The following is a 16,610-nucleotide window of genomic DNA, read 5'->3' as shown; positions in this document are numbered from 1 at the left end:
GGTGGGGGGCATTTGTGTGTGTGTGTGTGTGGTAGAAATCACATGAGTCGCATGCAGAGCTGTGCATTCCTGGTTCTCTGTACACAGTCCGGTGGGATCCGTCGCATCATATGGCATTCTGGCATCATTGATGGGACATTGAAGCTGAAGCGATTCCATGTTGGCCCCCACCATTATATGAATTCAGGGAAGTCTCCAGTGCAAACACTAGAGTTTCTCCTGCAAGTCCCCTAGAGGACGAGATGTTCACGTCCTCTGCAGTACAATGGTAATGTGAAGGGTGTAAATGTCTTGTCCTTCATGTTAAGGAGTTTAAGCTTTTTTTTTCTTTTTAATGAAATTAAGCGCCTGTATTATTTATTTATTTATTCATATATATATATAATCAATATATATATATACATAATCATTATATAAATATATATCATTACTATACATATATTAACATATTTTACCAACTTCAGTTTTGTACATATTTGTAATTTTACGACCATATGCCCGATGGCCACCTTGTGGGAGAGCTTTATGCTCAGTACAATAGGGCTGAGTTGCTTTTGTGACAACCAGCGATTTAGGCAGTCGGCCCAGTTGGTTTACTGGGAAAGCTTTTTACATGTCAAAGGTCTGTTTTGAGTTTTCAGGATTGGGCAAGAAGTGAGTTCTGCCAGCTTTGGCCATTGGCTCGATAGCCCTGTAATTGATGCCATTTCTCCTGAGTGCATAGGCTCGTCCACATGAAAATGAATGTCCTTCAGTGCCATGTGTTTGTATGGATTTACTTTAGTTTTCCATTTTCTCCTTGTAAAGGCCCCCTTTAATTGCTTTCTTCAGTTCTATTTATTTTTAAGAGCCCTCTTCAGCTCTCTAATGCATGCTGTTCGGCCTCTTGGTTGCTGCTCATATCATCTGCACTGTGCCACAGGTTTCTAAAATGGGAGGCCAACTTGGGATGGAATTGTTCATAATGGATTATGGTTTCATTGTGCCCAGACGACACCACTTTTAGAAGCAACACCAACTATCTTGGATCGCTAAAGAATGATACAGTATGCACTATGCCATTCCAGCATGGCCTTCCAGAGTGATATTTACTGAGTGCGAACTTGGAAGGGTATTGGGCATAATGTAGCATCGTTTTACCATTCTGAGACTGCCAACATTTAGCGTTTAACTTGGCAACCATCATGGTTAACCTTTGGAACAGTGATACACCATGCACAATCCCTTTCTAAGATGATGGTCGTCCCTTAGTTTTCCAGTTTTATTTTATTTTTATTGCATGCATATGCCCTCTTGGTTTAAGTTTGAGCATTTAAAAAAAAATATATATATTGTTACTTTTATTCTTTTAATATATGTTAACTAAGCTTGTTGAGTGTGAAGGTTTTATTGTGGATAGGTGAGTGGTTGGATGTAAGAAATTGTTAGTGGATGGATGGGGTGAACGAAAGCATGACTGCAAGGATGAGTGACAGACTGCATGTATGATGAGTTATTTAGCTCTTAAACTCACAATTGACTGAAGAGTCCCTTTCAGGTATAATCTAGACCTATTGTATTGTCAATGCTTGTTAGCATTGCTGCAACATTTTTTGTGCTTACCCCTAAACCTAGGCCCAGATTTATTCTTTTTGCGGGCAAAACTGTGCAAACCCAGTTTTGCGGCAAAAAGTATAGCGCCAGCTTGCGTCATTCCAAAGCGCCAGCCTGGTGCCAAATTTATGGAATGCTGCAAGCCGGCCCTAAACCTGGGCTACTGTCAGTAAAAATGATGTTAGCCGGGTTGGGGTGGCGGTAGGGATGAAGGGGGTTTTGCCTCAGAAAATGACACTAGGCTGGTTAGATGCAAAAAAAATGCTGTTAACCTGCCTAGCGTCATTTCCTGACGCACAACCATCCTAACACAAGACTCCTGTCTTAGAAAAGACAGATGTCATGCCCACCACCCGAGTGGCCAGCACAGGGGACCAGGGTCCCCTGGGCATGGCGATTGCACCCAGTGCCATGCAGGGTACCCCAAGTAAGGGCCCTGATGGCAGTTAATAAATAAAAGAAATAATAATAATACTTACCCTCCTTACCTGGGATGGGGTCCCCCATCCTATGGTGTGGGTGGGGGTGTTTCTGGGGCTTGGGGAGGGCACCTGTGGACCCATTCCATGGTGTTTAATCATGGAAATGGGTCCACAGGTCCCCTAACACATGGTCTGACCAGGCGTTAGCCCCCTTCTCTCACCCATGCGTCATTTTAGCACTGGGGGATAAATATGGGGATATGGGGTTAGCACCATTTTTTAGATAGGAATGTCTACCTTGCATCGCATTGATGTAGGGTAGGTGCACACATCCAGAAAATGGTGCTAACTCCAATATTTTGGCGCTAGATGTGTCTAGCGTCAGAATATTAATATGGAGTTAAGTTTTCAACGAATTTGCGTAAAAAAAAAAAAAGAGACAAATTCAACGCAAACATAGTATAAATATGTCCTCTAGTGTTTTACTGTCGTTGTTCTAAGAATCTGAAAACAATGTTGGAGATTAAACAACAAAAGAGGCTGCAAGTATGCCTCAGCATGCACTGAAATCTTTACAAAGGCAGTGCAACGTTTTCTTCTCAACTATACTTGTCATGGTGAAGGCTCTTTGCAGCCTCTCGTTGTGACACATTCTCTCCTGGGATGCACATTACCAAAAGTAATTAGCTCTGGCAAGACATGATACGCCTCTTGTCAACATGCCGTGAAATAATCCTTTTACCTCTAGGGGAAGGAGTTTATCATTTATAGAGCCAAAGGCAGAATGGCTGCTCCGCATGGTGAACTCATCACTTGCGAAAGGCACTTTAAAATGCGGTTCAGATTCAAGCAGATGGTTCGAATGCTCATTGATGGCTTCTATTGACTAGAGTAAGCCCGTGAAATCCTACAAGTTAATTTCATTGTTTCGCAGAGTAGCTGCGTACATTATGCCACCTGGACCAGTCAGGCGGAAGTGCAGAGTCCTAGCGATGGGTAACCATTGCGGCTGGGCAGCCATTCTGAAACCACTTCTTTACAAACGCATGCCTTCCCGTCACAAGAAGGAGCTCTAAAATGCCCCCCATTTCCCCACCCTCCTCGGGGACAAATGGATGGTGTGCACCTTCCCTGAGCCAATGCTGCAGCGACCTTATCTGCCTGCTCACGTGGGTGGTGAGTAGGCATTTACTTCAGAGCCAAATGATAGTCAGTGCTTTAACTGGAAATATAAATGTGCAGGTAATCTTTTTAAGTACCTGCTTGCGTCTGAGAAGTGCCAATACTCTCCTATTAAAGGTAATGCAGCAGTGCTTAGAAGTGCAGGTACTCTCCCTTTCAAATTAAAGAAGTGGAGGTACTCGCTACTGGACAGTCCCCGCACTTGTAAAGCACTGATGATAGTAAATTAAAACAATGGTTTTCTGCAAGACCAGGAGAAAGCACAGCCATTGCACTCACCACTGCTTCTGAGAAAGTCAAAAAGTGAACCGAAATCTCACCCCCTTGCAAAAGCTTGTTACACATACTTGTCGTCCCAGGTATTTGTTTTTTTTTATTGTGGCCTTTCCCTGTTATGTTATTCGCAATTCGGTTTAACTCTTTTTGCTAAATTCATTGTCTGAATGTGAGTTCTACACTATAGACCTGAATTAGTGTACACATCGCAGTGAGATGATGTTTTGGGCCTTTCTTAGGATGCGTAAGGCATTTAAGATGTATGAACTAGAGCATATGAGGGCCCATAGGAGGCAATGCGTAAGAGTACCGGTAAACACTGACCTTTTTTTTCTTTTAGTGATGAACCCGTTGCAGATATTGAAGGTCACACAATGAGAGTGGCACGAGTGACATGGCATCCTTCTGGAAGATTCCTTGGCACCACATGGTAGGAATTTCAGATTTGTTTTTTTGTATTCCCTTTGTTGATTCATTTTCAACTTTGTGTTGTACATGTTATAACATTTTAAGTGACATTTTTATTTGAGTTCTTTTGACACCACCTGCCTTTCTCTTCTACAAAGGATTTTGATAGTTGGATTTGAATTCCACCTGCAGCGTGGGAAATGAGTTACAGGTTAGATTTCTGGCAAGACTGACTCAGAAATCTGCAGGCAGTCATCATTCAAATGAATACCATTGAATAGAGGTACTAGCTAGACTGTTTGAGAGATTTTAAACTGCAAAGCGTTGGCACTAAATAACAGATTTTGTTTTTTTGTATAACTCTTTTTTGAGCGAGTATCGAATTCCTTTGACTGCAATGGTGCCCAATTGAGGGCATGAAGGTTTACTTGGAGATATATGACCGTTTAACATAGTGCTGACTTTTTTTGGTTTATTTATCTTCTTTGTGATTGGATTGCTTTTTCTTTCCACCTGATTTATTGGGACTACCCCAACCAGAAGGCCTTGACTGTTGGGACAATGCACCCCATGAGTGAGCAATTGGAAACATTTCTATCTCATGCACTGCAGGCAGTGACATTCCTAAGTGCTGTACAACTTTTATGGGGAGAGATAAATGATGTGGAGTTGGGTGTAGTTCTTCTTAGGTGAACAGGTGACATCTTAAAGGTTTTCTGAGGCTTGATGACTAACCTATTTGTATATCCCCTCATAGTTGGCTTCAAATTATTGGAGTCTGAAGGAAGAAGCTTTCTTTTCCAAAACTATCAAGTCTAAACGTAAGCATTTCAGTCCTTTGCTGTGGTCCTATTCTAAATATAGCTTGAATTTGATTTCTTGGTGTAGCGCACAAGCCCGTATCGATCAATCAATCATAGGGTCTTGTAGAGCGCGGCTTGTCACCCCGGAGGGTGGGGTGATTCTCCAGGCGCTGAGGGGATTGTATAAGCTTAGGCCAGGTGAAAGTGTTGGTCGAAAAGCCAAGTCTTGAGCTGCTTCCTGAACTCCTGCAGAGAAGGGGAGGTTCGCAGATTGAGGGGGAGGTTGTTCCAGGCATTGATGGCGGTGTGTAATAAGGAAAGGCCTCCAAAGCGGATGCAGGGGACATGGACCCGGGCAAGGGTGGCTGAGCAGAGTTCTCTCGTTGGATGGTGGAAAATGAGGCAGCTATTGATTTAGGTGGGTCCTGAGTTGTTGAGGGCTTTGTAGGTGTGCATGAGGAGCTTGAAGAGGCATATTTGCTGGATGTGGAGGGCCCTGAGGTGGGGAGTGATGCTGTTTCTTCTGGGGCGGTCGAGGGTGGGGCTTGAAGCCACGTTCTGGAGAAGATTCAGGAGCTGTTTCATGGTTTTCGACAGAGTGCTTTGCTGTAGTCAAGGCAGCTGGCGATTAGTGCTTAGGTCATTGTCTTTCTGGCTGAGATGGGGATCCAACAGAATATCTCACGTAGTATGTGGAAAAATGTTGCAGAGATGGAGTTTATCTGTTGCTTCATTGTAATCTGGGTGTCCAGGATGATTCCAATGTTGCGTGCGTAGCTGTTGGGGGTGGGCTTGGGGGTGACGGCGGTGGGCCACCAAGGTAAGGGTTTGCTTCCGAAAATGAGGACCTCAGTTTTGTCTCAATTGAGTTTGAGGCAGTTGGTCTTCATCCATGTGGCAATGTCGGTCAGGGTGTTTTGGAAGTTGGTCCTTATGCTGACGGTGTTGTCTGAGAGGGAAAGGACAAGCTGGGTGTCATCGGCGTAGGAGATGTTGAATCCATGGGTGTGAACGATGACTGCCAGTGGTGTCATGTAGATGTTGAAGAGGGTAGGGTTGAGGGAGGAGCCCTGTGGAACGCCACAGATGATTTCTTTGTGTTCTGAGATGAAGGGTGGTAGATGGATCCTCTGTGTTCGCTGGAAAGGAAGGAGGAGATCCAGTTGAGTGCATTGTTTGGGATGCCGATGCGATGTAGTGTGGTGATGAGAGTGGAGTGAGAGACGGTGTTGAAGGCTTCCGATAGGTCAAGGAGGATCAGGGCAGTGGTTCCCCCAGGTCGAGGAGGCGGCTGATGTCGTCGTTGGCTGTAATGAGGGTGGTTTCTGGGCTGTAATTGGGCTGGAAGCCGGATTGGCTTAGCAGGTTGTTTCCTTCGGGGTAGTCTGTGAGCTTGCGGTTGATGGCTTTTTCCAGGACCTTGGCGGGAAAAGGGAGGAGAGATGGGGCGGTAGTTTTTTAGTTAGTTGGGGTTGGCTGAGGTTTCTTCACGGGCGGTTTGACCTTGGCGTGTTTCCAGGAGTCTGGGATGGTGGCAGTGGAGTTGGTTTCCGAGGTATTGTCCCTGAAACAGGCAGCCTTTTAACATTCACATGCCCCAAAATACCACTGAAAAACGGAGCAGTGTTAGACTCTAGAACCTGGTCTGTTTTTCCAGGTCCCCAATAAGCTGAACTGTGGTTTAAATTGTTGTCTTTGGTAATCCTGCATGAAGACTGCTGCAGTTAGCTTACTGTGACATTTTTGCTACTTTTAGTTTGTTGCCTGGTGTCCTCAGATAATCCTAAATAAATACAGTATGGTTACTTTTCTATGGCATTTTTTGCTACTGTTAATTTGTTGGCAGGTATCGCATCAAGAGTTTGGTGCTTCTTTGACCTTGATTGCCCATCTTCAGATAGAATCGATTGAAGGATTGTTGTCAGTTTATGGACCTTATGGAAAACTCATTTACTCTATAATATTACCTGTGATTTTAATGAGCGTTTTATTCAATCATAGCTCAAACCTCTTACACTTTTTTTTCAAATTGTACGTTATCCAAAGATATTTGATATTAAAACCCCCAAATCCTGATGGTATATATCTTGTCTTTGGGCACAGCATGATGAACCCTGGTTTTGAAGCATTTAGCTGCAGTCAGCTCTTGCATGTAGAACTGTATATGCTTAAGACAATACAGCAGGGCATCATTTGTGTCTTAGTATACCATTGGCTCTCATTTTTGTTAATAACCTTATTTTGTTGTTCATTTACAGCTATGATCACTCGTGGCGTCTGTGGGACCTTGATGCTCAGGAGGAAATCTTACACCAGGAAGGACACAGCAAGGGAGTTTACGATATCGCCTTTCACCCTGATGGCTCACTGGTGGGAACAGGGTAGGATGTCTTAAGTGGTTTGTAGGAAAGGGGAGGCATATGTATCACTTAAGGGTAGTCGTGTGTGTTGCTTACAGAAATATGTTGCCAAATCCTTGTTCTGTTACTAAAGAATGGGTTGCTTTTACATCATTGTCATGAAAGAAGACATTTTATTGTGAAATATACTCTTTGAAGGCACTCTATTTGCAACTATCCTCAACCTTTTTGAAAGCTATCGTCCGTGTTAACTGAGGTGTGTGGAACAAATTAACAGTGAAGGCTGGTAAGAATGTGCTAAAGCTATCAGCATGAGGTCGTTCACAGAGTTCTAAAGTATTCTATTTGACAAGAATGGTTGAGGTTTATTTAGTTGTCCTTGACTGCATCCAGACTATAAAATCCCCCTAGATAGTAATGTGAAGAATAACTGTTTAACTTTTCCCTTTCAGTGGTGTGTATATTTTCATATTCATTTAGGAGACAATGGGTGGCGGGGAGGATATAGTTAAGCCATTTTGTGTGAAACCTCCTGCTTTTCCAGACTTTTTTTAGTGGGTCTCATTTTTACTTCTCTCCTTGTCTAGAGGTCTGGATGCCTTCGGTAGAGTCTGGGACCTCCGAACTGGCCGGTGCATCATGTTCTTGGAAGGGCATCTAAAGGAAATATATGCCATTGCGTTTTCCCCCAATGGGTAGGTGCTGACTTCTACCAGGGCAGTAAATCGTGGGATTTGCTGCTTTAAATGATAATTCATGTAACTAAGAGGTTTTGAAATGATCGTCACCGTCTCTTTTTTTTTTTTCCAGATATCATGTGGCAACGGGCAGTGGCGACCACACATGTAAAGTCTGGGATCTGCGGCAGAGGAAGTGCATATACACCATCCCTGCCCACCATAATCTGATCACTGGTGTTAAGTTTGAACGTAAGAATCGCTGCTGAATATGTTTTGGTTGTTTTTGTCGAGGCGTAGGGCGAGAGAGTATATGAAGAGAATGCCTGTGTTGAGGCCTTTTCTTTGGGTTCCCTGGCAGACCCTGGTTACTTGGCAGCGCCTGTGGTGGGTGATGTCATTTACCAGTGGGGCTCCAATGCTTCAGGTATTGTAACGTGCCAATAAGCTAACAAAGTAGCTCTTGTACAACTAACTCTTGAAGGTAGCCAGGCCAAGCAGTCTGTGATTACTCCCAGAGATGATAGCATGTTTGGGATTGGAATCCAACATGACACGATAATAGCACATTAGCACACAATGAACTTTAGTGTCAGAGTCCGCACTGTTTAATTAAAAAGGAAACAGTCTCTTTTTACACAAATGCGAAACAAAGCAGGTTTAACCATCTACTGTGACCAAGAGATGACACCAAAAGATTTTGTACTGTTTATATGTGAAGGGGTTATACCTCATTACTTCAAATAGTTTAATGAGAAATAGACTGAGTAGTATATTTGTCTGAATTGTCAGCATCCACCCTATTGAGAATCATTGTGTCTTACTTTGTGTGAGAGTAGGAATAGAGCAGCAAGAAAGTTGGCCTTTGACCCTTCTGACCTGAAGATTCAAATGTTGGTTATTTTAGAGACCTAAAAATATGGCACGTCCTCTAGTGTTCTGGCTCTTGTAGTTATTGAACCAATCATTCATCTTTTCCTGACACCATATTCCAAAGAAGTTGCACAGCAGAGGTAATTTCAGAAATATAAATCCCCTTAGTCAGACCCATTTGTGAGCGAGAACTTGCAGTTTTCAAAAGTTTCTATTCCTCTTTAGCATCACAATCCTCGGACAAAGAAGTTGCAAATGGATTCTTCCTGTCAAGGTGTTCCAGGCCACAGTGACGGCATTTCAGACAGCATTTCGACTCATTCCACCTTGAATAATGCATTTTCATGAATCTGCCTCTCCCGAAATCGACATTAAAGAGTGCAGTTAATCCAGACCTGCAGCTGGAATTCTATGGGAAAACACTGTGACCGCATTTCATCAGCATTAAACTCCCTACACTGTCTTCTACTACGGGATCTCTTAAAAGTCAATGCATTTTGGCCTCTGTATAATATCCTTTTCAAACGGAGGACTTCTCTTTCAAAACTTCTTCAGTCAGTGGTCGAAACCGGAGATCCCCAGACCAACTACTGCAAACAGTTCCAAAATTTAAGCGAGCTTTCTCGGTCATAGCTACACAACTGTGAATCTGAATTTGGCTGATGTTCGGTTAAGAACAGAACATATTAAAATTTTGAAAAACTGCAAAGACCAGACTCTATTCACATTGATGTCATCCTGGCCGTATACGCTATTATTCGAACCATACAAACTAAAAATAACAAAACATTCTATTGGTGCTCAAAATTGGCAGGCACCAATAGTAGGTTACTTTTGAGTGACTGAATTTATTGGGCCCATATTTTGTATTGCTGATGGTGGTCAAAATCGTTAGCTAGTGAGGGCAATCGGGTAACCTGGGCCATTTAGTCGAGCTGCTAGTTGCCACTAGCAGCTATAAAACTGAGATTTAGGGTTAGGGCACAGTTGTGTCTTTAAACCACTTTTTCTTTGGAACTGTAAGAGGTATAGAAATGTTTCTAATCGTTCCATAATCAGGGCGTCCAGCCCTAGCCAACAGTATTGAACCCTTCGGTTGAAAGAGGAAAGCCATTCTGTCCTCAGTCTGGTAAAGTGTAATGTAGACTATGAAAAATACATAAATCTGTAAAGGGACACTTGGAGCAATAAAGATTGACTACAGTTACATCCAAACAAGATCCTCTGCAGATTCTTGACCCTACTGTAAATCCGATGCCATGCCTTGAGATCAGGCCTGACTAGATGGCCTGCAGGAGCCATGGTGCTACTGGCTGGCTCACTCCCTCAAGGTGACCTTCATGCAGGCTTCAGTTTGCTGGCCCTGGCTTCCTTTTCTCCTGGTCATGGGTCGACACTTCTGCACGCACCATTGTAGCCTCCTCAGAGGTCACAGCAAGAAGTTTTGTTCTCCAGTACTATTGTACCCAACCTTTGAGGGATAAAGAGCCAACAGGTTTGAGTTAGACATTCCTTAGTGCTAGTGCAGGAAAGCTTCTCCTGAAGTGCAGATTGATCTAACCTACTAGCTCAAGGAGCCCAATGTTTGTCTAAAACGTTATGCAGTGGTAGCAAGTCAGGGCCTCTTTAGCTGGGGTGCTAGGGTGATAAAAACCAAGATCCCTTCCAACCATGGTGATTTCAGAAATGAGTAGAATGGCAGGCCCCACCTAGATAAAGTGCCCTGCATACCTGCATTGACGTGGCAGTTTGGTCGTGTTTTTCAGTTCCACTAATGGAGGCTCATCAAGGTTGATTTAACCTAGGGTGTTTTTCTTTTTTTATTAAATTGCAAAGAATACTGCAATTAGGCTCCGTAATTATCTGTATAAATGTATGTACATGAAACCATAATTACATAAAGCTCTCCTTCCAAACTCAATAATATAAACTCCACTTGTGTTTTCTGTAACTGTCTCATTTTTATCGCTCTGAGTAAACCACCATTTTCACAGCTATAAATATAGAGGAGCGTAAGGGGATAGTGGCAGAAAGGTGTGTGTATCTTTATCTCTCCATCTGTAAAGCTCAAATACCTCGACTCACACATGCCTCAAACTGGTCAGACCTCATACCTCGACTGACACATGCCTCAAACTGGTCAGATCTCATACCTGGACTCACACATGCCCAAACTGGTCAGACCTCATACCTCGACTCACACATGCCTAAAACTGGTCAGACCTCATTTTTCAGATATCCGCAAACAGTAACTCTGACTGAGATTACACAGACCCCGCAGTACGCCATCCCTCCTTCCTCCATCTCTGTTCCTTCAGGCTCCAATCTCATGCATTCTGTCAATCATAGGTGTCCCGATTTTTAGTCTTCCTCCTTTTCTCCCCTGTGGCATCCATTGGTTTATGTATGCCACCCTCGAAGGGAAACTTTATTTGAAACCTCTTTGTAGTTGGTGACGGGGGAAGTTGAAATAGATTTGAACATGGACACCAGTGACACTACCTCCGTCTCCTCCATGTTGTTGGTGCACATTCTGTTTTGTTTGTCCATCCCCCTTCTTCTTGTCCTTCTGTTTCACAAGACGTCACTGTGTTCTATGTTGTAGGTACTGTTGTATTGATGGGTTTATATATCAGCCCAGTCAGGACGCACCTGGCCTTGACTGGGGCTATTTTGGCGCTCTGCACTTGGGCGACTCAAAAACAAACTGTTTGGCGTGTTCCTTTTGGATTAGGGCGCACATTAGTAGTTTGTTTCCGTTCTACATTCACTGGATCACCATAAGTCGTATTCCCTAAAGATTCCAGTCATAGGAAAAGGCTACATTACGAATGCTGCCAATGCGTTGCATCAACCATTTGTGAAAGTTCAAATCTTAGGCTCTTCTCCCTCCTTGCTGCTTTGGCATAGCGTAGCCACACTGAGACCCTTTACTTTCACTGGACTCATTCACTGTCGTTCGTCTTCAGGCCTCTGCAACATCCCCTGTGTGTGAGCCCAAGTCAGCAGGAGGCTCACCGGCCTCCAGGTTGCAACTTCTCCCCCTTCGAATATCAAGTATCCTTATCGTAGATCATCTCTCACATTTGGTATGATGAGTAACCCTAGACCTGCATGGGTGTTATTTGGACGCATGTTGTCCACAAGGCCTGCCTGCCTCTACCTCCTGAGTGGTATCAGATTGCAGCATTAGCTCTTCTCCAAAACACAGGAATTACCCTCACTATCAAAAGATTTACGGACGCGTTTTGCTTTTCTTGAAGTGCATACACATTGAAGACATTATATACCTGATTTGGAGGAATGGAGTTCAAAACTAACAATTTCTATCTAGCTCAGAATCTACACTGCCTGCACTTTAGCCAACATGTTTAGGAAGCTCTTAACCCACTTGTTGTAAATTAATGAGAGATCTTTCAGTGTTCTGTACCGTCTTCAATTGCCTGCAGATTTTGCAAATGACTAGCACAGAAACCTTGTGAGACTACAAATACAAAACATTTTTCTTCAAAATATAATTAAAGTAAGTGATCCTGTAATTAAAGGGTCCTTTTATTAGGCAAACAAAACGTTTTAGTTGGAGGCTTTTAGGGTCTGTATCACTGTATTTCCAGTTTCTGAAAGTAGATTTATTCAGCAGAAAAAACATGGGTAAATAACTTCTCTTTATGTTTCTCTCTCTGCTTATAGCTACCAATGGCAACTACCTGGCAACAGCAGCCTACGATAATACTGCAAAGATCTGGTGCCACCCGGGCTGGTCCCCGATGAAAACACTGGCCGGACACGTGGGGAAAGTAATGGGGCTAGATATCTCTGCAGATGGGCAGTTGATCGCTACGTGCTCATATGACAGGACCTTCAAGCTCTGGGTGGCAGAATAGGTGGCTGTTGACACTGCCTATGGCAAGTTTATGGACAGTGAACTGAAGATGGTTAGATCTTTTTGGAGATGGCATTAACAACTGCTCCTTTTCGTGGTTTGGAAGCTCATAACATCTGCAAGTGCACCATTTACGGTCTGTGTACGTAGCTGCTACGCCTCGAACTAAGTCCTGAAAGTTCTTTTACTGTGGAATATGTATTGAGATTGAGTGTTGAGGACACATTTTTAATAAAATTGTTATTTCTCTATTTTAATTTAAACATCTTTCATCCATTAGAAAAGTTGCCTGCTATGCTACCAAAATAAATGTTCTCTATCATGGGATTCTCTCGGATCTCTGTACATAAGTGATAACCACAAAACCAGATCATGGATTCAGAGAGCTAGTAATACACGTAAATCATTTTTACTTACTATCCGTGTTGAACCCAGGAACTGCGTATGACTTACATTACAATGAAAAAAGAAATGTTATGCTTCTAAAAAAGTCAGTAGTCTAATTTCTTTAAATACTAGATCATACGCCATTTGTGAAGGTCCTGGATTGTTTCATTTGACTAAAATGCCTTCCCAGGAGCTTGATTCATGTCAAACAATTTCCTCCAAAAATAGTTGATTTTACCAACGTTTTCTTCTTTGCCTTGCCCCCCTTTGTCTCACATTGCCTCCACCTCACCTTTTCAAAATTGATTTAATTTTCCATTTTGCCCCACTCATCTTACCCTCCACTGTGTGCTTTCCCTCTTTCACTTGCCAATTTCCTTGTCTCCCCCAAACCCCATTTTTATTTTCCTTGCCAACCAGTCCTATTGTACTGTCAATTGTTTAGCCACCGGGATGGAGGGTCCATACCTGATCTGGTGAAAGGACTTGACAGAAGTACTGTGCCCCTTTAAGACAGGTCAGAGTTAGTCAAGTATCTAAAAGATGTCCTTGCACAGTATATATTGGCGGATGCTTCCCTCAATTAAGACTTTCAGGTGTTGTCAAAATTGAAGGGCTAAAGGGCTGAAATACTCCCAAAGATTGACAGAGGGCATAACATACCTCAGATAGAATCAGTCAGTGTACTTTCTTTCTTATGGAGCCATAGGAGGTGCCATTGCCACCATAACTGCCCTTCCTAGTAGGAGATTAGCAGCTAGCATATAAAGCGCTCCGCAGCGCCAAATGGACCTAACTTGGTTACATTGATTTCTGCCCTTGATTGAACATTGTGAAATCTATCCTCACTGCATATTATCGTCTTATTCTGAGGGGTAAAAGCCACTCCTGGTTGTGAGGAACAATAGGGTCATGCCTGTGACCCTTCAGCAGTGGCTATGTTTCTTTTCCATTACGTTTAAGGAACTCCTGACTTATCCAGCCCTAAATCGTCCATAAACAGTCACTAAGCGTTCTAGGGGAGACTTCAGCTGCCCAATTGAGGTACATGATAAACTAAATATTTTCAAACTTGTGAGAGCACAGAACAGCTATAAGACGTAAAGAGCTGTGATAGACATCAAGCATGGGTATTAAACAAAATGGTTGATTATGGAGAGTTTTGGAGGCCTTTCATTGTGTAGCTCTGGGATCAGTATGGATGTAAAGAAAGGTCATGAGAACAGTCAGGAAGGAGGAAAACCAGGCAGCCACCTTTCCAGAAATCTATATATTTGTGATCTGAGAAACGTGGCACTGACATCTTTCTATATTATGTTTCTCATTTTGTCTTCTGCCAGATTCTGAGACGTATCAATACCATGAATATTCTTGGCAGAGGAAAACTTTGAGGGCCAACTCACACCCCATGTCACGCGCCTCCTGCCTTCTCAATGCCTCTCAGAGCTGAGCTATCTAACAGGCTCTGGTCTTGGATATCCTTCAGGTTAAGCACAATGTGCAGCCTTGGACCTCACATAGCCGAGCTGTATTTCAAGTTACATACATGTGACAGTATGAGTTCTAGGTAGCAGAAGCATCCTTCAGGTAACATTGCTTTTGTTACTTTTCTGATTTAACATCACAAAGGTCAAGGAGGGGGTTGCACTGGATCACTCTAAAAACCAGTACGCCCCTTGGCACACCGCAATTGAAGTCTGGTGCTTAAGGAGTCGGAAAGTTCTATATAGCTACCCTTCCAGGAATGTTGGATCAGGGATTTTCAGTATTCAGATTACACTGGTTATTTTAACTACTTTTATAAGCTTCAGTTGTACAGCAAATTTGGATCATGCACAGTGCATTAACAATTGGCCTTTATACACAGTCTTGCTCCATCACCCTGTGTCTATTTTGTTATCTCACAACTCTTATACTACCTCTGGTCTGCTTCAAGTGCTCTATGTAATTACATATTTTACTGCCTGTTTACCATCTTAGTACAAGCATGAATATCTGGTGCATGCTGCTATATTCATCTTCCAGGCCAGTAACATAGGCCTTCTTCAAGAGTAATCAGGTCATTCAGGGAAATAGCACTATTCCAGTACTGCGTTACAGGTAATAATATTCCCCTTTGCTGTTTGCTTTTGCTAAAAGCAACAACAAGGTGAAGGATGGAATGCTTGAATTAATCTCAGCCACTGGCAGTCGCCTGGGCCGCTTCCCAGTCCATCGGTTTTCCTCCACCATCCCACCTCAGTTTGGGCTCAGCCATTTGCAAATCAGTCATGACCCTACTCCAGTGAGAATAGTCCAGCCCTAGCTGCCAGTCCAGATCCTTCAGAACCGGAACACGAGCAATTTAGGACTGGTTTACTCCCTGGCCTCGCCAGTCGTGCTGCAGGATTCATCACCTCCTCAAGAATAACCTTTGCTTCAACCTCTGACGCCTCCACCATCTCTGCTGGTTCCCGCGCCACCTGCTCATGTGACGCCGGCACAACCTAGATTGCACTTCATGTCTCACCATGGATCATGCCAGCATATACACCGTTCCAGGTGCTCTCCTTCTTCCAGAACATCTCAACACCATAGTCATCATTTTCGTACAAGGACAACCTCAAGGCATCGGTCAAGATATACAACGTCCTCATCTTCGTCAACAGGATGCTACTCAACGATGCTCACTGACTCGCGTCTCTCCAGTGGATGACATATCCACTTTCCAGGAGGTGTTGGTGAGTGGATCAGCGAAATTAAATATACAGATATCCAGTCCTGCCCAGTGTCACACATCTTGCGTTATACTAACGCATTTTAGGTCAATGTAGCGCATTGCAGCAAAGTAAAAATATTGTCACACACATTAACCAGCTTAATAAAAATGTTGTGTACTACTACTTTTTGTGATCTATAGTATCAGCTCTGGTGTTTTCAAGAGGTTAGCGATACACAGATGGGCCAAGTGGCACTCAGCAGCCAATAGATGTTCTTATGACTGATGATCAGACTGGCTGGTCCCCCCCAAGTGGACAGCGTTTTATTTGTTGGCACAGCCAGGCTAACCTGGCTACCTCCTCCTGACAGTGATTGGTCACTACCAGTACGCACGTGCATGTGTTCTACGGCCTGCCCTGTCACAGGAGATTTACTGCTGTCCGGCCAATGAAGTGTGTGTGCTGGTAAGGGAAGTTTGGCAGCCGCTTGAGGATGGCCCAGTGGGTTAGGATCGGCAATGTGAAAGAAAAAAGCATGAGAGTACCAGTAAGGCTGTTCTGGCCACAAGATGCTGATATCACATAACAGCAACTGTTCGGGGGTTCTCCGAGGCTCGATGGTAACCAGGTGAGCAGAGCCGTAGCAGCCTTTTTTGATGCACGATTTCTGTGCATACTTGAGACACTGCCAATGGCTTTTCAGTACTCATATGTACATATAGCAAGGGCAGACTTGGCAGCGTTTGATTGACCCCCTTAGACACTGGTCGACGCACAACCCCTCAGTGCTGCTCTGTGGAGGAGGTCGGTGCGCTTGACTGGACCAGCACAAAAAATGAAACCTTCTGGAAGTTCATAAAAGCTATAGTTTTCAAAATGTTGCTGAAGCCTTGATTGCACAAGAGAGGGGGTTTGCCCTCTGTCACTCTTGATGGGGTCAAGAATGGTCTTGGGCATGTGTCTCGGGAGAGGTGACGTTTGCTAAATGCCGATGCAGGGAATGGGTTAGACAGCAAAGTAGTGGAATCGGATTCTTTAATCGGAGGC

At 43.6% G+C, this 16,610-nt stretch overlaps 1 protein-coding gene across 1 annotated transcript in view; it reads left to right on the top strand.

Annotated features, from left to right (window-relative positions):
• Window positions 1-12,814, top strand: part of PRPF4 (pre-mRNA splicing tri-snRNP complex factor PRPF4) — an 88,386-nt gene extending 75,572 nt beyond the window's left edge. Inside the window, exons 10-14 of the mRNA XM_069241364.1 lie at window positions 3,814-3,903; window positions 6,943-7,065; window positions 7,632-7,739; window positions 7,855-7,973; window positions 12,285-12,814. Coding sequence (XP_069097465.1) covers window positions 3,814-3,903; window positions 6,943-7,065; window positions 7,632-7,739; window positions 7,855-7,973; window positions 12,285-12,478 — 634 coding nt within the window. The 3' untranslated portion in view covers window positions 12,479-12,814. The remainder of the gene's footprint in view (window positions 1-3,813; window positions 3,904-6,942; window positions 7,066-7,631; window positions 7,740-7,854; window positions 7,974-12,284) is intronic.
• Window positions 12,815-16,610: the final 3,796 nt, after the last annotated feature.

Source organism: Pleurodeles waltl, chromosome 6 (assembly GCF_031143425.1).
Source record: "Pleurodeles waltl isolate 20211129_DDA chromosome 6, aPleWal1.hap1.20221129, whole genome shotgun sequence".
Taxonomy (NCBI): domain Eukaryota; kingdom Metazoa; phylum Chordata; class Amphibia; order Caudata; family Salamandridae; genus Pleurodeles; species Pleurodeles waltl.
This window is presented reverse-complemented; position numbering and strand designations above follow the sequence as displayed.